The sequence below is a fragment of the Bufo bufo genome, chromosome 4 (assembly GCF_905171765.1).
Source record: "Bufo bufo chromosome 4, aBufBuf1.1, whole genome shotgun sequence".
Classification (NCBI taxonomy): Eukaryota; Metazoa; Chordata; class Amphibia; order Anura; family Bufonidae; genus Bufo; species Bufo bufo.
In genome coordinates this window covers 610883151-610906076 of record NC_053392.1, presented here as the reverse complement: position 1 = coordinate 610906076, position 22926 = coordinate 610883151, and the positions used below count along the sequence as shown (strand labels likewise).

Genomic DNA, 22926 nt, shown 5'->3' with positions numbered 1-22926 from the left:
TATTTTTTTGACGGACTGGAAACACGGATCACGGACGCGGATGACAAACAGTGCATTATCCGAGTTTTCCACGGACCCATTGAAAGTCAATGGGTCCGCAGAAAATCACAGAAAACGGAACAACGAACATGGAACACAACAACGGTCATGTGCATGAGGCCTAAGGCTGAGCTTCCCCCACCATGCTTCACCAACAGTCCTTTTCAGTTGGACACCAGGCACATAAAGTGCTAGAAGTGGCTTGTAGTTTAACCCTTTATGGCGAGCATCTGTCTCATGACAAAACCCCAAAAACGTAGAAAAGAGACAATTGCCCCCTAGGCCTACCTTATTGTTTTGAGCCTTCACTGGGATCTATTCCAGTCTCAGCAAATTAAGATTATTCTTTGTATAATTGCAGTGTACTCAAGTTGTGTGCAGTAGGTGTTTCTGGGTGATGTAGTGCAATATACACTAACCTGGTACAGCTGACTCTCTGCAAGGGCAGGTATAGGTAGAAATAGTTCGTGACGCCAGTGCCAAGTAAACGGTGGCACGCCGTTTGCGGATGCAGGAATAAATTGAGGAAACGTAGTATTAAAACAGAACTCCAACTTTAGTAGTTTTGCAAGCAGAGACAATATAGGAAATGCAGTTCCTTAGCATACAGTCGATTTTGCAATTCGGTCGATGCAGGCAATTCAGTTATAGCAGGGTAATTACAGAGTGTTGAACACAGGACTTGCAGCACAGGAGCTAGCACTCTATTTCTGTCTGATCCTGGAATATAGCATATCTTCACCAAGGCCCATTAACCTAGTTCTGGCTTTATATCCTTGGCCATAGCTTTAATCAGTACCTCCTCTGTCTTTCTGAGTACCTCTGGCTTTCCTGATCTTTGCCTCTGTCTCTCTCAGCTTCTGAACACTTCCTCAGGCTCTAGAAACTTCTGAGCTGTGGTCTAGACTGACTTCTGCACTCCACACTAGATCAGGTTACACTGACTTTCCCTTCCTTGTCTGGCCCTTATATAAACTAGGGCTCCCTAGCTCCCTCTAATGCCTAAGAGCTGGAATGACACCCCTAGCCGGCCTGTACTTGCAAGTTTCATAGCAACAGGGAAATACATGCATTACATTACATGACATTTTATAAAACTGACATATACCAACTTCCCCATAATTAAGGAGGGACGACAGCACACCAAATGACACTTTGGTAGTGACAGGTATTACAGTTCCCGTACACTACATACCCCACTGCTTTAAGCTGAGTACGACCTCGTACTCCATCATGGGTCGCCCAACTGGAATCTCTACCTGAAATAGAAAATAGAGACATGCAGGCATACATACATGTAATTCATCTGCATTTACATTTACATCAGGTCCAATTGGCAAAAGTGAAGGGTAGTGACAAGGGGCGTCGTTCTCTTCTCTCAAGATAGTGAATGGAACGGGGGCGCTGACCTGGCACAGCGTAACATTATAACCAGGATAGTCCATGACAATGAATAAGTCCATGATAAAACAGTAGAAAACGGTATAAAAGTTCTTGGAGGCTCAAATAACAAACATGAGTCCGTACCCAGGCTATTTCTTATTAAATCACAGAGGCTCTCATGAGGTGGAGTCCATCTCTGGGCACAATACTTTTAAAAGAATAAGAATCTCAGAGGCTCAGGTACTTTTGAGTCTGTCTCCGGGCACGGTTCCTTGGTAACTGGTTGCACAATAAAATGGACAGCAAAGACAAGTGCTGTAATACCCCTGATCAACCTGAAAAGGGGGTGAAGGGTAAAAGGTGCAACAAGGAACAGGCACAACTGGGTGTGGGGTAACAAAAGCAGGCAGGAGGTCCTGGAAACAAACGTGGCCTTGCTGACTTTGTGATTTCAGTGGTCAACACCTACCACTGAGCCGTGGACAAACTGGCAGTCGCAACAAAGGACCAGCAACATAGGACTCCTGTCCTGGAAGGGTTAACATCACCTTCTGAAGAAATAAATCAAAGGCCTAGCAGGCTGATCACAGTGGCATATTGTAGCTACTTGGCTCTGCTGGGAGGTATCGTCTGTAGTAGTCCTCTACAGGAGGATGTGCCCACATAACAGTATCAGGGGGCAGCTGCAGGGTAAAGGGGCCCCTAATAGGTATTGGCCCCATAGGCCTAGGGGTGAACCCTCTGATGGATCGTGCCGGCCCTGGCATAATCACTGCAGGGTGTGACATGCTTGGCGCCGCCGCAGCAAGCGGTCCGGTGCTCTGGGTGCAGCAATTCACGGCAATCGCGGGTCCGGTCTGGGGCACTGACGGAGCGGTGACAACAGAAGGCGGTCGGCGGGTGGTGACAGGCACCCTTACCACATCCTTCCTCGGCGGTGTCTGGATCCTGGCGGTGTAGGTCTTACGCAACTCCCGCAACTTCTCCTCCAGCCGGACGATCTGCTCACCGATACTCTCTGTGTCGGAGTCGCTGTTCTCTGCTGGCGCCGCCGGCGCAGGTACAGTCACCGATGACGCAGACTCGGCCTCTTCAGGTTCTGGACTTGCATCTGGTCTCCGTCCCATCCGGATGTTCTCAAAGGTAGCACTAAGTCCTTTTAACTGTTCCAGCTCAGATATTGTCTTCTCCCGACGAGGCAGCTCGGGGGAAGGATAGGGGCTCACCCATTTCTCCAACACGGTTGGCTGCCAGAAGACGTTCGGCCCGATGAAGGAGCTCCGCTCCTGAAAGGCATGATGGGCCGGCTCTGGAGAGCGTTCCGGTTCTCGCTCGCAGCCAGAGTAGTCTTCTCCTTCTTCTGCCTCCCAATCCTCAGGTCCTCGCTTCGGACGGGTCACAGCAGTCCCATAAGGGCCTCGCAGGCTCTCGGCAGGGGTGTACTCCACTTCCTCTCCCTCGCGGAGGCTGTGCTGGTACGAAGGGAGGTAGTCTCTTTTGACAGACCTTCGATTGACATAGAGGTCTCTGCCAGTAAGATAGTCCTGAATAAACCCGTAGCCACGGGGTTTGTCAAACGACAGCACCACTCCCTTTCTCCTTTCCAGGCGGGGTTGGGTGTGTGTATGCTTCTCGTGAATGGTCTTGGTCAATTCCTCATACACGATCTTAGTCTTGGTATTTCGCTTGATAGCGGCCTCTCGAATCTCCGCCATCAGGGAAGACCATTTGAACGATGGCTGAAAAAAGTCCCTCCATGAGCCATAGTAGGGCTCGGGTTCTTTCTCCCTAGTGCGGCAGGCGGGTTGCTCCGGTCCCGGAGCGTAGGCCGGTGGAGCCTCCTCTGGCTCTACACCGGTGTCAGTCATCTTTTCAATCCTTGGTACGGACGCTGCAGCAACACTCTGCTCACAATCCAACATGCTCGATCCTTCTGAGGAGAGCGATAGGGTCGCGTCAATTAGAGTAGCCAGCTCCTCCCACTGCACTGGGGAGCCGCCCCCCAGGTATTCCAGTATATGGAAGGCGGTGTCCATGCTGGCAGACATGCAAATGTCCAGATAAGCCGTGGCGCCTGCCCTTGACCTTCTTCCCGCTTTTTCCTCAGAAAGGCGCCAATTTTTCCCGCCTTTTCGGGATGAAGGTGACGCAGCAGTAAATTCAGCAAGCCCAGCGGCCATCTTTAGGTACAAACGCTGTCTATTCACTGACGGCAAGCAGGAATGTTTAAAGTCCACAAAACCACACTCCAATGCGGCGACTTTCTTCCTCTGTGCAGCGCAATACTGTACAGCGCTTTTTAGAAGTTTTTGACACACTTTGGTTATGATTTTTAATCCACAAAGTCCACTTGAATAAAACAGGAAAATGTCACTTTGGTCACAGGGCAACGGTATAAGGCACAAAGTTCACGCTTCTTGCACTAGAAAGCGTGCGTATCCTGTTCGTGACGCCAAAAGAGAGGTGCAGTGTACTCAAGTTGTGTGCAGTAGGTGTTTCTGGGTGATGTAGTGCAATATACACTAACCTGGTACAGCTGACTCTCTGCAAGGGCAGGTATAGGTAGAAATAGTTCGTGACGCCAGTGCCAAGTAAACGGTGGCACGCCGTTTGCGGATGCAGGAATAAATTGAGGAAACGTAGTATTAAAACAGAACTCCAACTTTAGTAGTTTTGCAAGCAGAGACAATATAGGAAATGCAGTTCCTTAGCATACAGTCGATTTTGCAATTCGGTCGATGCAGGCAATTCAGTTACAGCAGGGTAATTACAGAGTGTTGAACACAGGACTTGCAGCACAGGAGCTAGCACTCTATTTCTGTCTGATCCTGGAATATAGCATATCTTCACCAAGGCCCATTAACCTAGTTCTGGCTTTATATCCTTGGCTATAGCTTTTATAAGTACCTCCTCTGTCTTTCTGAGTACCTCTGGCTTTCCTGATCTTTGCCTCTGTCTCTCTCAGCTTCTGAACACTTCCTCAGGCTCTAGAAACTTCTGAGCTGTGGTCTAGACTGACTTCTGCACTCCACACTAGATCAGGTTACACTGACTTTCCCTTCCTTGTCTGGCCCTTATATAAACTAGGGCTCCCTAGCTCCCTCTAATGCCTAAGAGCTGGAATGACACCCCTAGCCGGCCTGTACTTGCAAGTTTCATAGCAACAGGGAAATACATGCATTACATTACATGACATTTTATAAAACTGACATATACCAACTTCCCCATAATTAAGGAGGGACGACAGCACACCAAATGACACTTTGGTAGTGACAGGTATTACAGTTCCCGTACACTACATAATGAATAGTTCTATAGCTTTCTGCATCAATTCCTCATGGATTTAAAGATCTCTGCTTGCTGTCATTCAGTAGAAACCACATCATGTGACCAAACAGGAGCACGGCTCATTACAGTCCTGTCATTGGTGTTGTGTCTTGTGACGAGCCAGGCAGCCGTGTGTCCATTTCTCCTACTATATGACAGCAAGCAGAGATCTTAAAAAATTTGAGAAATTGATACAGAAGGCATATTGGAAAATTGGAGAACTGTTGATTTGCTGAATTCAGAGGACCCAGCATCAGGAAGAAATGTTGGACTGGGGTTAATGGGCCAACCAGAGCGAATGATTCTGAGAACCCTCTGACCCCAGATTCTGCTGGACCTCTGTGGCTCTGTTACATTACGCCTTATGCAGACAATGTGGATGTGCAAAATTCAGATGACATCCGTGTTGCATCCGTTTTTTTTGTGGACCCATTGACTGAAATGGGTCTGTGGTCCTATTTTTGCAGCTAAGTATATTTTTGTGGAACGGACATACGGATTTGTAAAGCACACACAGAACATGTCCTGTCCTATTCTTGGCTGCAAAATGCAGTCCATGGACCCATTGAAGTCTTGGGTCTGCAAAAAAAACAAAAACGGATGCAGCACAGTCGTCCTCCGTGTTTTGAGGATCTACGTTTTGCAGACCACAAAATACATAAGGTCGTGTGCATGAGGCCTTAGGGGTTACATTATAGTGTGAGAGTCTGGACCCACTACAGGATCCTCTGATACTTTGTGGTAATATTCCGATATATTCTGCTCTATACTGACCACGGACCTTAGACAACGTATATGTAGGTAACCAGTTTCTCCTAATTTTAGGAAATTCTGCGTGGAATGCAGTGAGTGTCAAAGAAGTGACAAAATCCCCGGTAAGAAAGATGGAGTGTGAGCATTCAGAAATAGATTATACTGTGTGCTGCTGATATGTGTATCTAATCCTATCATGTGTGATACTGTCTCTCCTGAGCCAGTGTATCTAAGCCTATCATGTGTGACACTGTGCTGAATACCTGTATCTAATCCTATCTTGTGTGATACAGTCTGCTGATCCCATGTATCTAAGCCTCTCATGTATGATACTGTCCGATGCTCCCATGTATCTAAGCCTTTTGTGTGTGATACTGTCTGCTGATCCCATGTATCTAACCCTCTCATGTGTGATACTGTATGCTGATCCCATGTATCTAAGCCTCTCATGTGTGATACTGTATGCTGCTCTCATGTATCCAAGCCTCTTTTGTTTGATACTGTCTTCTGATCTCATGTATTTAAGCCTCTCAGATGTGATACTGTCTGTTACGTGCATGTATCTAAGCCTCTCATGTGTGATACTGTCTGTTGCTCCCATGTATCTAAGCCTCTCAGATGTGATACTGTCTGTTACGTGCATGTATCTAAGCCTCTCATGTGTGATACTGTCTCTCCTGAGCCAGTGTATCTAAGCCTATCATGTGTGACACTGTGCTGAATACCTGTATCTAATCCTATCTTGTGTGATACAGTCTTCTGATCTCATGTATGTAAGCCTCTCATGTGTGATACTGTCTGTTACGCGCATGTATCTAAGCCTCTCAGATGTGATACTGTCTGTTACGCGCATGTATCTAAGCCTCTCATGTGTGATACTGTCTGTTACTCGCATGTATCTAAGCCTCTCATGTGTGATACTGTCTTAGAGACCCATGGCCTTAAGTAACTCTCAGATCTTCGGCCATTCATTATAGTAGCACTGTGATAAGACATATTGGTTTAAGTACAAGGTTACTATAGGTATTGATTTGCGCTGGCGGTTGGTCGGAGCGGCACGGCTCGTATGTTCTCCTGTTACTTCAGGTTCATTAAACTCCTCTTATCATCCACAGAGATTCCTGTTCCCATGTGACATTAATACAAGCAGGAGATCTGCCCTGGAGCCCACATCAGGTGAGCGCATCTCGCACCTCTCTGATCGGAGATCCAATACCAGAGTGTTAAACTTCTCACCGATCACACAGATCAGGTTACACTTCTCACCGATCACACAGATCAGGTTACACTTCTCACCGATCATACAGATCAGGTTACACTTTTCACCTATCACACAGATCAGGTTACACTTTTCACCTATCACACAGATCAGGTTACACTTCTCACCGATCACACAGATCAGGTTACACTTCTCACCGATCACACAGATCATACAGATCAGGTTACAATTTTCACCGATCACACAGATCAGGTTACACTTCTCACCGATCACACAGATCAGGTTACGCTTCTCACCGATCACACAGATCAGGTTACACTTCTCACCGATCACACAGATCATACAGATCAGGTTACAATTTTCACCGATCACACAGATCAGGTTACACTTCTCACCGATCACACAGATCAGGTTACACTTCTCACCGATCACACAGATCAGGTTACACTTCTCACCGATCACACAGATCAGGTTACACTTCTCACCGATCACACAGATCAGGTTAAACTTCTCACCTATCACACAGATCAGGTTACACTTTTCACCTATCACACAGATCAGGTTACACTTTTCACCTATCACACAGATCAGGTTACACTTTTCACCTATCACACAGATCAGGTTACACTTTTCACCTATCACACAGATCAGGTTACACTTCTCACCGATCACACAGATTAGGTTACACTTTTCACCTATCACACAGATCAGGTTAAACTTCTCACCGATCATACAGATTAGGTTACACTTTTCACCTATCACACAGATCAGGTTACACTTTTCACCGATCACACAGATCAGGTTACACTTTTCACCGATCACACAGATCAGGTTACACTTTTCACCGATCACACAGATCAGGTTACACTTTTCACCTATCACACAGATCAGGTTACACTTTTCACCGATCACACAGATCAGGTTAAACTTCTCACCGATCATACAGATTAGGTTACACTTTTCACCTATCACACAGATCAGGTTACACTTCTCGCCGATCACACAGATCAGGTTACACTTTTCACCGATCACACAGATCAGGTTACACTTCTCGCCGATCACACAGATCAGGTTAAACTTCTCACCGATCACACAGATCAGGTTACACTTCTCACCTATCACACAGATCAGGTTACACTTCTCACCGATCACACAGATCAGGTTAAACTTCTCACCGATCATACAGATCAGGTTACACTTCTCGCCGATCACACAGATCAGGTTAAACTTCTCACCGATCACACAGATCAGGTTACACTTCTCACCTATCACACAGATCAGGTTACACTTCTCACTGATCACACAGATCAGGTTAAACTTCTCACCGATCACACAGATCAGGTTAAACTTCTAACCGCTCACACAGATCAGGTTAAACCTCTCATAATCACACAGATCAGACTAAATTTCTCACGATCACAGAGACCAGGTTAAACTTTACACTGATCACACAGATCTGGTTAAATTTCTTACCAATCACACAGATCAGGTATTTGTTGGTGTGATCAGGAAGAATGACGATTCACAAGTCAATAGCTCAGTTAATGTGGTTGCCTTGAGTATAAAAAAATTCAGGCTGCAGTCTTCATTCCTTAATTCATTTTCAGTCCCTCAATATTTAGTTTGTAACTTGCTCCTAGTTTCGGACTTCTCTCATGTGGACATGTCCCTCCCAGTAATACCTTCTGGATTTGTGTGTCCAGGATACTGCTGCCTTCCCCCTGCAGACTGCCTAGTGTGAGCTGCCTTCCTTGGTTTCTTTCCCTCTTCTCCACTCTCTGATCTGCCATGTACAACCTCCTGCTGTTATCTCTAACACTGAAAGTAGGCTGTGGGGACTGCAGGGAGAGCCCTCAGAAACAGAAGCAGAGCTCTGATAGTTTTCTGTCAGACTCACCAGCACCAGGTGTAGGACTTACACTCTGCAGAAGCAAAACGGTAGGAAATTTATGAAGAAGACTGTTTAAAAAGTTGCTTCATTTTGTATTTAGAAATCACATGAACAATAAAAAATGAGTGCAAATGTGTCCATAAGTCAAAACTTGTGACTCTTGTCTATACATCTGATGGTCTTCTCTGTATTGCAGCTCACTCGTTAATGCCTTCAGATATCAAAGTGGTTTCCACCCTTCGGAGATTAAAAATTGTGAGTAAAAAGTCTAATGTTTGTATTTGTAAATATGGAAAAACAGGGTTCATAAAGTAGTAGCTGGCTCCACTCATACTGTGACTGCAAGGAACCCCAATATCACTCCTCCTGCCGCGTCAAATCAGGGTAGAAAGTAAAAAATGTATTCTTCACCCTACAGGGCACGAATTGCTTTCTTTTTGTAATGTGTAAGTACCCATAAAAAACAACCGTTCATATCTCAGCTCCCTCAGCGTCAATAGGTGTAACAGGGAGGGAGGATATTGGGATTAACTGTGGTGAAACACAAATTTTTGGTCTTTGACTTGAGTTAGGCTTTAATCTAAAAATGTCATGGATAAAATAGTGGCATGGACAGAAAGAGAGACACAAACATGGAGGTGACCGAGTCAAGATAAACGGCCTCACGAGTGACCACGCTGAATTGGTTTTCCACTTTCAACGTTGATCCATCTTAGAGCAGGAACATAGGACTTATTTTGATCTGTGGGGTACACCTATGTCATCCCATGGTGGGAAGACCTTTTAAAGGGGTCATCCAGTATAGAAAACCCATTATCATACACCCTATTAGGGAATTCTAGGTTAATAGAGGAGTCTTGTGTTCTCTTGGCCAGAGAGTAGATCAGCTGCCAAGTGTCTCTCTCTGTGGAGGACCTATCCTGTCCTGTATTACACACATAATCCATTGATCTGAATGGACACAGTGTAATACTTTATTTCCCCTGTGGTGGCACTGCAGGGAAATCAAACAGTTATTACCAGGTTTCCCCAAAGATCACAGCTGATCACTGGAAGTCCCAGCAAGGGGACACTTTGTGATCAGCTTTTTATCAAGAGTCCCTCTAACAATTAGAGATTGACCACTTTAAGGACCCTAGATCAGCCCATAGCTTGTACCATGGTGACCCCCAGAGCCAAGGTTTGCGGCCCCAATGCTGTGCTTAACATAGATTTAGTTCATGTGATCAGCTGTGTTTCTGCCATGAGCGCTGCACTACAAAGCATTATAGCTCCTGCACTGTTGCAGGAGCAGGTCTGTTCCTGGCAGTCAGTGACAGCGGGGGAGCCGAGGAGAATGCAGAAGCAATGCATCAGTGCTTCTGCCTTCTCTTTAGATAGGTGAGTGTCGCGCTATGCAGGGTGGACCCAGCTTGAGCGCAGAGCTGCAGAGTCAGGAGACCCTGCTCAGCCACCACAGCAGGCTGATTTCCCCTGTAACTGGGGCTCCTTTGGATGCCCCAGTTACAGTGGAAATAGTGCAAAAAAAATCTCCTATGGTCTCCCAAAGGTCTTTCAGTGACCTCTTGGGGATAAATTATGTGGGGGGAAAATATATTAAAAAAATAAGTTAAACATTTTTAAAAAATATATAAAAACAAAAAATAATAAAACACAAATGAAATAAAAAAAAAAGAAATAAAATATGATGTGGCAAAAAAAAATTAAATACAAATAAAAAAAAATAAAAAGGAAAAATGGCAAAATATAAGAGTGTTTACTGTCCCCAACAGGCTTTTTATGATCCCTTGAGGGACATTTTGTATTGCAAAAATATATATAAAAAAAAAATAGAAAATGATTTTAAACAAATTAAAAAAATAATAAAATACAAATAAAAGAAAAAAATAAAAAGTGAAAAAGTGAAAAATAATAGAGTGTTCATTGTCCCCTAACAGTCTTTTGATGACCTCTTGGGGGATATATTTTGTAGCAGAAATATATTAAAAATAATAAAAAATAATGAAATACATAAAAGAAAAAACACCCACACCAACCAAAACCGTCACCATTATCGCCCCATTCACATAAAACCAAACATATTATATGACAAAATGACTGACACAAAATAGGGAACTAATTATAATAATTTAATTTTGGTGTCAGTTTGCATATTTAAAGAATAAGGAGCTATAGCTTGAAAAAATATAATACATTTTGAAAAATGTTTTGTACAGTTTTTCCCCAAAATAAAACTAAAAAATAAATAATAAGGCCCTATGTGTCATGTAAAAAAATGTAAAAAAAAAACATAAAAAAGTTCCAAACGTTTGAACCACCACGTGCACTAAATCGCTAAAAAAAGTGTCTGTTCAGGCCTGGTTATTAAAGTGTTAACCATGGTGCCTGTAAAGCGAAACTAGCTCCTCCTATATCCCGACGCATGCGCAGACAGGAAAACCGCATCCGGGAATTTCCAAAACACTTGGTACCGGATCCGGCATTAATACATCTCTATGGAAATTAATGCTGGATCCAGCAAGTGCGGTATTGTTCCGTTATTTTGTCCGGTCAAATACCGTACAAGGGACGGAACGGAAGACATCCTGATGCATCCTGAACGGATTGCTTTCCATTCAGAATGCATTAGGACAAAATCGAAGCGTTTCTTTCCGGTATTGAGACCCTTTACCGGATTTCAATACCGGAAAAGAATAACGCTAGTGTGAAAGTACCCTTACCTGCTCCATGCCACCCTGATCCTTTGCGCTGCCCCTATCTTCCGGTCCCTGCACTGTTTACACCTGGCAGTGCATGGCCATGGCCACATACAGCGCTCCAGTCAATGACTGGCTTCAGTGGTGACACGCTGCTTGTGGCCACATCACCGCTGAAGCCAGTCATTGACTGGAGCGGTGTATGTGACCATGGCCATGCACTGCCAGGTGTAAACAGTGCAGGGACCGGAAGATAGGGGCAGCGCAAAGGATCAGGGTGGCATGGAGCAGGTAAGGGTACTTTCACACTAGCGTTATTCTTTTCCGGTATTGAAATCCGGTAAAAGGTCTCAATACCGGAAAGAAACGCTTCCATTTTGTCCTAATGCATTCTGAATGGAAAGCAATCCGTTCAGGATGCATCAGGATGTCTTCCGTTCCGTCCCTTGTACGGTATTTGACTGGACAAAATAACGGAACAATACCGCACTTGCAAGATCCGGCATTAATTTCCATAGAGATGTATTAATGCCGGATCCGGTCCCAAGTGTTTTGGAACGCTTATTCCTGATATCTGCCCGGTATAATCGCACCGCACATCTCTCTGTGTAATCAGGGATGTGCTACCGATAATCAATGTAACTAAAATGAAGGAGGAATGACTGTGATAGCGATCATTCCTCCCCAGTCACTTTACATCGGCCTGTGTAATAGGCTGATGGAAATGAGCACCGATCAACTTTTTTTAAAATTTTCGGCCCCGCGGCCCTCAGACAAAAAAAGGTTGCGCGCCCCCGGTGTAGACTGTATTAATGAATGTGTTTCCCTTCATTATCACAGTAATAATTTTATAATCGTCTGTACTTCACAGAAATCTGATCACAGCGCGGATCTCGTCACAAGGTGAGTTCACGTGCGTCCGATTTATCTTATCACATGTGATCGTGATATTAAAATAGCCAAATCACGACCGTTATCAGATGATGTCATGACCGGCGGGCACGCAGCCAACTCATTTCTTTCCTTATTACCATTGTGTTTTACGAGCAGCTTGGAAGAGACGCTCCAGAGAGCCAGCCAGTTCACAGAATTGTGTAAGTGCCATCACTGCATGCATCACAGGGTTTGGGGGTCTCATATATATTACATAGATGCCGGCGTTAAGGCCCCTAATTCATAGAGTCACCAGTGGTGTACCTACCATGGAGGCCCAGCATTGAACTTCTCCTGTGCTTAACATAGATTTAGTTCAGTGCAAAAATATATATATATTTACAGCTTCCATTGATATCCATGGTATCTGTATACATTACGATGTACTGAGCTCCCTCTAGTGGTGGCAAGCAGTTTTATAATATACTGTGTGAAAGGATGCAGATTTATCAGTGTATTTATGTCAGAAACTTTCTGCAACATTTTAACTTTCGTTTCAATTCTTCACCAGTTTGAACATCTCTGCTTACTGTCAGTGGATGGATGTATTCTTTCTTTTGCATTTAGGGTTTTAAACTCTTTTTTTGTTACAATGCATCAGTATAGAAAATCATCTATGTCCTCAGTACAGACACCAGCCTCTCGTCCTGGAATCAGATAGCCCTTACCTACTTAATCCACTGTAGCTAGCCCTCAGCTGTAGCATGTAGTCTTTCTCTCCCTAATGCTTTATACTGCAGCTCTGCCTGTTCTTATTTATTGCTTTGTGTAGGCACTAGCCTTAAAAATACATGATTATCAGATAAATGCCATACATATATTGAGGGAAATTAGCCTTAGTAAAGAAGAGACCAGATACGTGCTTTAAATTGAAGGTCCTCTCCTTTTTTGTCCAATATTATGTGCAAATTATTTCTTAATGTATTGTTGATTCATGTTTTTCTGACAGAACTTGCAATCTTCAACATAAAATTCTGTCTGCCAGCAGCCACCACTAGAGGGAGCTCAGAAGCTGTATGTACATTTTACAGCTCATGAGCTCCCTCTAGTGGGGACTGAGAGCAGACAGAATATTATTATATATCTCTATGCAGGATATGTGGAGGTCTGTATAAAAATATAAAGATGTATTATGGAATTGATCAGTATCAAATGTTGAACCTAAAAAACAACCTGATGTTAGAAGGTGGACATTCCCTTTAAGGACACCCTTTATAAGCTCATTAGAGTTTCCACATCGTTCTGCGTTGGCGAGACCTCCTCCTGCGTATGGCCGGCAATAGGAGTACATTGTATCTAGTTATTGCTATAGCTTATCTTATCTGTTGCATTTCACAATGAAAAGATGATATCACGGAGACTTTACACACTGATATTAGTTATCAGATGGTGGGTTATTATGAGGTGACACGTCATAACTCCACAGGACACTTGCAGGGGTTGTAAAATCTCTTTTTGTTGGAAGGGTTTCTAAAAACAATCTGATCACAGGGTGTCCTGTTACAGGGATCCCTAGTAATCTAATCTCTGGAGAGAAAGCGTTCACTCATCCTGCAGTGCCCCCGCAGGGGAAAATCAGCATTACACGGTTCTCATCTAAACCAGTGGGCTGTCTGTGTAATTCACATGCCTGCCGAATAGAGCAGATCATTAGTGACAACAGTGTGACTTGTCCATTATCTCTGTAGCACTACACATATAAAACCTATGGTGATAGATCTAGAATTATCATTATAATGTATACATTTTACCATATTCACATTATATTTCTCTTTTATAGTTGTTGGACAAAAGTTGCATTACTTAAAATCGAATACTTCCCCGGTCCCTCAGGGGTAAGTAGTCAGGAGATATAATAATACTATTATCCGGGGGCTTCCTACTTACCTAAAGCATACATTACTGTCTATGTTATAGAAACCTTCTGGATGAAGCCAAGAATCTGGTGGAAAGTCTCAAGCAAAGTGCAGTAAGTCCAAGAGATTTCACTCTGGTGTAATAACACTGAATAAAAGCCAAGACTAAAGAACAACTCCGCCTGGAAAATGAAAACTCAAGAATGAATGATCACACACTGCCCATGTTATTACTCCCTAATGAACCTCCACTCCATCATCACCATTCTTATTCATCATCTTTCTTTCCCTCTCCCTTAAAATGTCTGTTCCTTCTTCCTCTTCCTTCTTCTTTGCTTTCTCGTCTTTCACTTTTATTCCTATTCATCGTATACTTCTTTTCACCCTACTGTCTTTTCTTCTTCTTCTCCTTGTCCTGGTACATGGTTGTTTTCTTCCTTGTTGCCTTTCTTCTGTTTGTTCATGTTTTTTTCTCTCTTTATTCTACCTTCTCATTTTTATTTTTCTCTTTCTCCTTCTTGTTCATTTAATGTTGCTTTCCTATCTTTTTTTCTGTCTTCGTTCTCTTTTGTTTTTTTACACGTCTCTTCCTTTTTTTCTTTTACTTCTCCTTTGCATTTGTTTTCTTAGTCTTCCTTATCACTCCCTCGTATTCTGCCCTCTCTGGTTTTTACTTGTTTCCTTCTTCTCTTCCCTCTTTTTCTTTATCTTCTCTTCCCATTCTTCTTCATCTTCACATTATTTTCCCTCTCCTTCTTCTTCTACTTTCTGTTCAGTTTTTACTTTTTTTCTTCTTTTTCTCCTTCTCCATCTTCTTCTTCTTCACCTCCTCTTCCCATTCTTCTTCATCTTCACCTCCTCTTCCCATTCTTCTTCATCTTTGCCTCCTCTTCCCATTCTCCTTCATCTTTGCCTCCTCTTCCCAGTCTTCTTCATCTTTGCCCCCTCTTCCCATTCTTCTTCATCTTTGCCTCCTCTTCCCATTCTCCTTCATCTTTGCCTCCTCTTCCCAGTCTTCTTCATCTTTGCCCCCTCTTCCCATTCTTCTTCATCTTTGCCTCCTCTTCCCATTCTTCTTCATCTTTGCCTCCTCTTCCCATTCTTCTTCATCTTTGCCTCCTCTTCCCATTCTTCTTCATCTTTGCCTCCTCTTTCCATTCTTTTTCATCTTTGCCTCCTCTTCCCATTGTTCTTCATCTTTGCCTCCTCTTCCCATTGTTCTTCATCTTTGCCTCCTCTTCCCATTCTTCTTCATCTTTGCCTCCTCTTCCCATTCTTCTTCATCTTTGCCTCCTCTTCCCATTCTTCTTCATCTTTGCCTCCTCTTCCCATTCTTCTTCATCTTTGCCTCCTCTTCCCATTCTTCTTCATCTTTGCCTCCTCTTCCCATTCTTCTTCATCTTTGCCTCCTCTTCCCATTCTTCTCCATCTTTGCCTCCTCTTCCCATTCTTCTTCATTTTCTCCTTCTTCTTATTCTACTGTCTCTTTGGTTTTCCTTCTTCACCTTCTCCACTCAGTTGTCCATTCTGCCTCTTTCTTCTACTCCTCTTTCCTTCCCTCACACATCATATGCCAGCAGTAAAACAATATCAAAATCGTCATTATCAGGGTCATCATCATCTCCTTCTATATTACATTTTTATATATATCTTTTGCTTTTCTTGATCGTGTCATCCTTTCCATTCCTCTTCTTTTCTTTCACTTTTTCACAAACCAGTTAAACTTCATACAATAAAGATTACACGACCCATATAGGTCTGGCGATGTGACCCAAGTGCAAATACTGAAGGTGTCACTGTTCTACCCCCCAGCTGTATGTATTTTCTTTTATTTTTTGACTAGTGGGACTCTTTGGGGAAGCAAAAGAATTGTAATGTTCCAACACTGTTATTGTAGCCTCCCTGTGTATGAATATCTGGAGTTACTATCAAAAGGGTTCTTTTGGGATTAGACCTCCCCAGAACCAGTGCCGCCTTTGTCCACTGGCTATGTCAGTCCCAGCCAGTGGAAATATAAGCACTTTTTTCTACTTTCAAACTGTCCCTTTAAGATAATACCAGGTAATGGCACAAAAATACATATTTCTAATGTTCCAGTCAATGGAATTGTCACCTTTTAGAAACGTTGACCTCTAGGAATTGTAGTATGACCCTGCTGCAAGGTGTTTTATTTTAATAAAATATTCTGTAAGGGTCCCAAAATTAACTCTTTCTGCTCCATAGACAGTGTCTTTCGACAATGACTGGAAGATGGTCTTGTTGTTTGTGTCCGCTGAAGATCCATGTGGCTTCTGTGAGCAGGTAAGGAGGCCTTTTTAAGAAAATGTTTGTACATAAAATCTTAGGTTTTAATGAACTAACCTTAACAGGGGCCACTGTCCTCAAATGTTTGTGCCCATTTTTGGACAATCCCTTTTAGTCACCAATCCGGCACTCTCAGCAATCTACTGTAACCTGTGGAAGAATCCAACAGGAAGTGTTCAATTTCCCTGCAGCGCCACCACAGGGGAAATTAAGCGTTACATGCTGAACATTAAAATCAATGGAATGGAAATGTAAGGGTGCCAGATGACTCGGAAGATATCTGGGTTCCTGACTAAAGAAGCCACACATAATATAGCCGATAGCAATCACTCCCAACCAATCCATACACATGCACTTTTGGCTCGGCCATGCATGCATGTATCCTGAATAGCAAAAGGGGAAAAAGTCCCTTCCCATCTCTCCGAGAACACCCAGCAAATCACCTGGGGGGGCTTGTTATCCCCCCAAGTGCCCACTGCTAGCAATGCAGCTAGTACACATCCTTTAATAAGACGAAGCTCCTGTAATATATCCCGATCTGTTGCATTCATTTCTCTGAGCTGTAAGCAAAGCCTGGAGGGAGCAGGACAATCTCCAGCTGTCACTAGGGTTTTCTGCTCTGTTCCTATTAAGATTTAAGGAAACAGATAAGCGAGACGTTAACCAGTCCAGTCATGATGATGGATCCGATGATATTACAGCTCCTGCAGAACCTGCAGATAACAGAATGTAATCACCGACCCAAGCGGGACTATTCCCGAGACAAATGAAAGCACACGGGACTACGGGGCAGAAAAGTTATAAAATGTCATCTGTATCTTTGCGGTCAAGTGTCTCGGAGGATTGAAGGTGTCTGAGGAATCATGGGCTCCAAGATCAGGTCAAGGATGCTGACTGGAACCAACCAAAGAAGAAAAACCAATAACCCCATTGAAAAATGAGAGATATAAAATATATGTAGTTTATTAAGACAAAAAATAATAAATATAGAATAACACGAAGGCACAAGGTAAAAGGGGATGGGACGCCCCGTGTAGCGGGACCGTGAACCCCCACCCTCACATATACCAGACTAACAAGGAAAAAGTGTCATAAAACACTAAGTGTAGAACCGCATATTAATGGAAGAACTGTAGATTCGCCCAGAGTAACATATAAACATATGTATTGCACACATGTAAAAGATCAAGAAGGTCACACATAACAGACTTGCCCACCACTGGTAACTACAGTGGCATCACGTAAATACAGCCAGCCAAATCACATCACTGAATACGGGTGAAACAAGAGTGGTATGTGTAAGCAATGACACTACAATAACATACTAGACATGTATAAAGCAAGACATACATTACCCATGATATGCGGGAACACCTCGACGCGCGTTTCACCGAGAAAGGCTTCGTCAGGAGGTAAAGATTACACACAGGTGTCCGTCTTTAAATAGTGTGGTCCACAACCGGCATTTGATTTTGCGCATGCGCCCAGTGATTAAGGATGTAACATCATAGAAGTGCGCCACCCGCCACCCGGAGACCAGACTAGACACGCCCATCGCGTCACATGGCCAGGCAAGGAGGAGGGAGCCGCGCTGAGAACGCGCAGCCACGCCCCCCTCCCGTCCGATCACATGACACGAGGGCGCGCGTCGGCCGGCTCCCATGGAACCAGGTATAGGAGCGCCCCCATAATGTCACTCCACAGCGCACCGCTGCGATGCGCAATTGCCAGGTGGAGACAATAGATGGAAGACAAGATGGGGCAAATATCGTAAATATCTTCTAAACAGTACAGCAGGGGTAACAGTAGATAAAAAGCATAATACTCGGAAAGTAACATAACATGCCTCAGGTGCAATATATCTCCCATTACAATATACGTCATATCTAGGCAGCTATAAAAATCCAATATTTATAAAATTATAAAGAATAATAATAATAAATAAATACAAAATAAAATAATAAAGTATTGGCAAGCAAGCGGGGATCTATTTCCCCTACCACATGATGCATAGCTGAAAGGGACCTATACTATAAGTGACAAACTTTCGATATACCCTCATAATAGATACAGTGATATCATAAAACAATATAACATGATCATGGTGTGAAAATAAAAAAGTTGATTAATTCAATAATAGAAAATTAATATACAGGAATGAAAAACAATCAAAAAAATTAATTGAAAATTTCTCATCCCCCCCCCCCCTATTTTTATTCCATATATAATTTAATATATTACATATACCAAATACAATTCATATATAAAGTGCAATACATGTCACAATATCAGAACACAAAGTGTAAACTATAAATCCAGTCCACATTATAAAAATAAATACCGTGAATATAATATGTGAAAACAATAAAGTGCATAGTGCAATACGGCCCCGAGACCATAGCCACAGAGCATATCCCTACACAAATAATAAATGCTAGGTACATAATAAGTGCCAATGCCCCAACTGCATCATGTGGTCGCCAAATACTGACAAAAAAGGTTATAAAGGACAAAGAGCAGCAGCCGAACCCCCCCCCCCCCCACATGTGTGTAGGTATTGGGATGTTGATGGATATCCATTGCTCCAATAGCAGTTTTTCTTTTCTAGACCCGAGTCTCACATGTCTCCAGTAGAACCACATAAAATCGCAGCAGAATTAGATATACTATGGAAAACAAACAACAATAAATACATAATAAGGGGACAACCAACAATAAAAGTTAAAAAACACGATTTATAGAAAAGACTTGAAGCTGACTGTCTCATTGAGACCTCTAGGGATCTCGCTCTTGAGTAGAACAATCCATTTGGTCTCCAGCTGCAGGAGACGCTTCTTAATGTCACCTCCACGACAGCCCATGGAGACCCTATCAATGCCCCTAACCTGTAAACCTCGGGGGTCACAATTATGTTTATCCCTAAAGTGTAGGGCTATAGGTCGAAATTGGGTCAACTCATCATGTTCGGTGGTAGCTGCTTGGCGGATCTTACTTGCATGTTCAAATACCCTGACACGCAACTCCCTGGTGGTCATCCCAACATACAGGAGATTGCAAGGACATGTCATCAGGTATATCACAGATGCAGTTCTGCATGTGATATGATGTACAATATGGTCTGCAATGAAGCTCACAATCTAAGTTCCCTATCAGGATGTCTTTGGAGTGTGGGATGAACCCGTAGGAAACCCACACAGACACAGGGAGAACATACAGACTGCATGCAGATATTGTCCTTGGTCAGAATCGAACCTAGAACCCCGGAGCTGCAGCCACTAGCCACTGTGCTGGATTTGGAGCTCTGTATCGGAAAAATGAAGCTCTGACTACTATAAGGGTACTTTCACACTTGCGGCAGAGGATTCCGGCAGGCAGTTCCGGCAATCCGGACGCAAACGGATGCATTTGTGAAACAGATCCAGATGCGGATCCGTCTCACAAATGCATTGCAATACCGGATCCGTCTTTCTGGTTGTCGTCCGGAAAAACGGATCCGGTACTTTTATTTTTCTCACTTTTAAAGGTCGCAGACCGCAAAATCGGATCCGTTTTGCCGGTTGCATTTCAATGTAAATTAATGCCGGATCCGGCATTCCAGCAAGTGTTCAGGATGTTTGGCCGGAGAGAAAACTGCAGCATGCTGCGCTATATTCTCCGACCAAAAAACGTAAGAGGGACTGAACTGATGCATCCTGAACGGATCGCTCTCCATTCAGAATGCATTAGGGTGGAACTGATCCGTTTTTTTCCGGTATTGAGCCCCTAGGACGGAACTCAATACCGGAAAACTTTAACGCAAGTGTGAAAGTAGCCTTAGGATATATTACAAAATAATCCGCACAGACTGTTGGATGTGTTTGGAATTAAAGAAATTGGTGATAAAGGTGGACATTCCCTTTAAGGGCAATAGCTTCTGACTCATATTTTTTTGTTCATTCCACGCAGGACGACCACACAGAAAATACAATAAGAGAACTGACGGCGGCTCTAGACTATTTACATCAACAGGTAAGCGGAAGATGGTCCTATATTCACTATGGGGGTCATTTATTAAGACCACTGGAGGCGGATCTGCTGGATTAGATTTAGAACATTTTGTGCGCCTACAACCGGCGTAGGAAACGATAAATAAGAGGCGCCTCTTGGCGCCTACCCACTTCCTTGCCCCACTACACCCTCGTTTTTAGACCTGGCATGAGCAATCTGTGACAGATATACGCCAGAAAAAACTGGCATATATCTGATAGTAAATGACCCCCTATATGTCTATACATTTAGGCAACGTCTACACGACGACATTTGTCGCGCGACTATTTTTACAATGGCAGTCTATGGTGTCGCACTGCAACATGCTGCGACTGCGACGCAACAGTCGCAGAAAATCCATTCGAGATGGATTTTCCTGCGACTGTTGCGTCGCAGTCGCAGCATGTTGCATGTTGCAGTGCGACACCATAGACTGCCATTGTAAAAATAGTCGCGCGACATTAGTGCGACAAATGTCGTCGTGTAGACGTAGCCTTACTGTCCACCTGCCATCGTCATCATTATCAATATTCTGCTATATAAAATACGTGACAAATGTTTATAAGTTGTGTCTTCTTATGATCTCATAATGAAATAAACATTATGTACTTGGCACTGACTAATAAAATGTTACGTGGAAACCACCAACAAGCTGCTGTTGTCATATATATGTCCTACAAATGAATCAACTTGTGTTCATGTACGTTAGGGAAAGGCTAAGTTACATAATTGATTTCTTCAAATCAATTGATTGGAAACCATCAACAAGCTGCTGATGGATCTGTTAGGGTTGTGATTAATACAATGGTAAGTATTTGACTTCTCTGGTTGCTATATGGAAGCTGCTGTTGACGGATCTGCTATTTTATTCATTATGTTCATATACCTATAAGTTAAATAGTTGATTTCTCCAACTGCTATGTGGAAACCATCGACAAGCTGTTGCTGATGGATCTACTATTCTTAATACTTTGAGCACACAATGGTGTCCTGCTGTGAATGGGGAATATATCCCCCTGGCACCCAGCTCATCCATATGAATTAATCGACCATTTGGATGTTCACCCTGTAATAGGTTTTGCGCGTTCTTCAGCTGAACTTCCTACCTATTCACACAAGCAGTAATAAGATTACACATTGGCAGTAGCATGCATGTTGATGGTTTCCAGGCAGATGTTATATCTACCAAAGGTAAAAATGAAGTGGAAATTCCACAGATGATGCATTTTCTATACATCTATTGCGTGAAAACATGTTACACGGATTCATCATCTGAACCTCTATTATTCTGCAGCTTCCAAAGACCTTTATTAGTCTGGTGGATTTAACGCTGCTGAGCGGCCTCTACCTCTCCTATCCGCAAAATGCAGAGATCAGGTGGGTTCAGAGTCTATAACGGATCACCTGGCTATTATATCGTTATCACGGACCTTTCTAGATTGGTGTTGGGAGATCCTGCCAAAAGTGATGCCAACATCATAGGAAACCAGGATCGGGCAGGTTGGATTTTACCCCGATGCATCTTATGTGTCTAGAGCCGCTACGTCTCTGCTTATGAGAGGATAGCGATAAACTGATATCAGCGACCACCGTGTAATACTTCATTTCACCTGCGGTGGTGCTGCAGGAAAACTAAGCACTTGCCGGTGGATTCTACCATAGATTACAGCTTACCAAAAACGCGACGCCTTGTGATCAGCCCTTTGAATATAACCAGCAGAATTATGTATGCAGCTCTGGATGTGACTGGAGTACAGGACATTATACATGATAAATGAAGCAGAGGATTTAGGAACTTACTCTGTCTGCACTCTTCTGATTTAGGGCTCAAAAACGGATCCGCAAAAAATACGGATGACGTCCGTGTGCATTCCGTGTTTTGTGAGACGGAACAGCTGGCCCCTAATAGAACAGTCTTATTGTCTGTAATGCGCACAATAATAGGACATGTTCTATTTTTTTGCCGAACGGAAATGTAATGCGCACGGAGTAACTTCCGTTTTTTTTGCAGACCCATTGAAATAAATGGTTCCAGAAAAAAAACGGAATGGACACGGAAAGAAAATACGTTTGTGTGCATGAGCCCTTAACCTGCTGCTTAGCATTAGAGCTGGGATTTAGGGCTCATGCACACGAACGTATTTTCTTTCCGTTTTTCTGGGGGGATCTGTTTTTTGCGGACCGCAAAATACATAAGGTCGTGTGCATGAGCCCTTAATCATCTGTATACTCCTAGTTGCCTGGCCGCTGATGGTTTCCATACTTGTTTCGTTTCAGGACGTCCTGTGAGTGTTTCCGGAAACCTTCAGACTACAGTAAAGCCATGTTCCGCTTCTCTTTTCAGGTGAGGTGTGACAACGAATCGGAATGTGGCGGGAAATATTTAGGTCCCGCATCAAATCCACCACGAATCCTATGGCCAGATTCCTCAGTAAAACCGATAGATAGTTATAGATCCAGTCCAGACAGTCCCTGGTGCGTTATATATACGCGTGATCC

General features: G+C 43.4%; 1 protein-coding gene across 1 annotated transcript in view; it reads left to right on the top strand.

Annotated features, from left to right (window-relative positions):
• Positions 1 to 22926, top strand: part of PLB1 (phospholipase B1) — a 129755-nt gene that overhangs the window by 26841 nt on the left and 79988 nt on the right. Inside the window, exons 5-13 of the mRNA XM_040430234.1 lie at positions 8809 to 8867; positions 12180 to 12211; positions 12359 to 12402; positions 14022 to 14076; positions 14159 to 14210; positions 16321 to 16398; positions 20347 to 20409; positions 21722 to 21804; positions 22705 to 22771. Coding sequence (XP_040286168.1) covers positions 8809 to 8867; positions 12180 to 12211; positions 12359 to 12402; positions 14022 to 14076; positions 14159 to 14210; positions 16321 to 16398; positions 20347 to 20409; positions 21722 to 21804; positions 22705 to 22771 — 533 coding nt within the window. The remainder of the gene's footprint in view (positions 1 to 8808; positions 8868 to 12179; positions 12212 to 12358; positions 12403 to 14021; positions 14077 to 14158; positions 14211 to 16320; positions 16399 to 20346; positions 20410 to 21721; positions 21805 to 22704; positions 22772 to 22926) is intronic.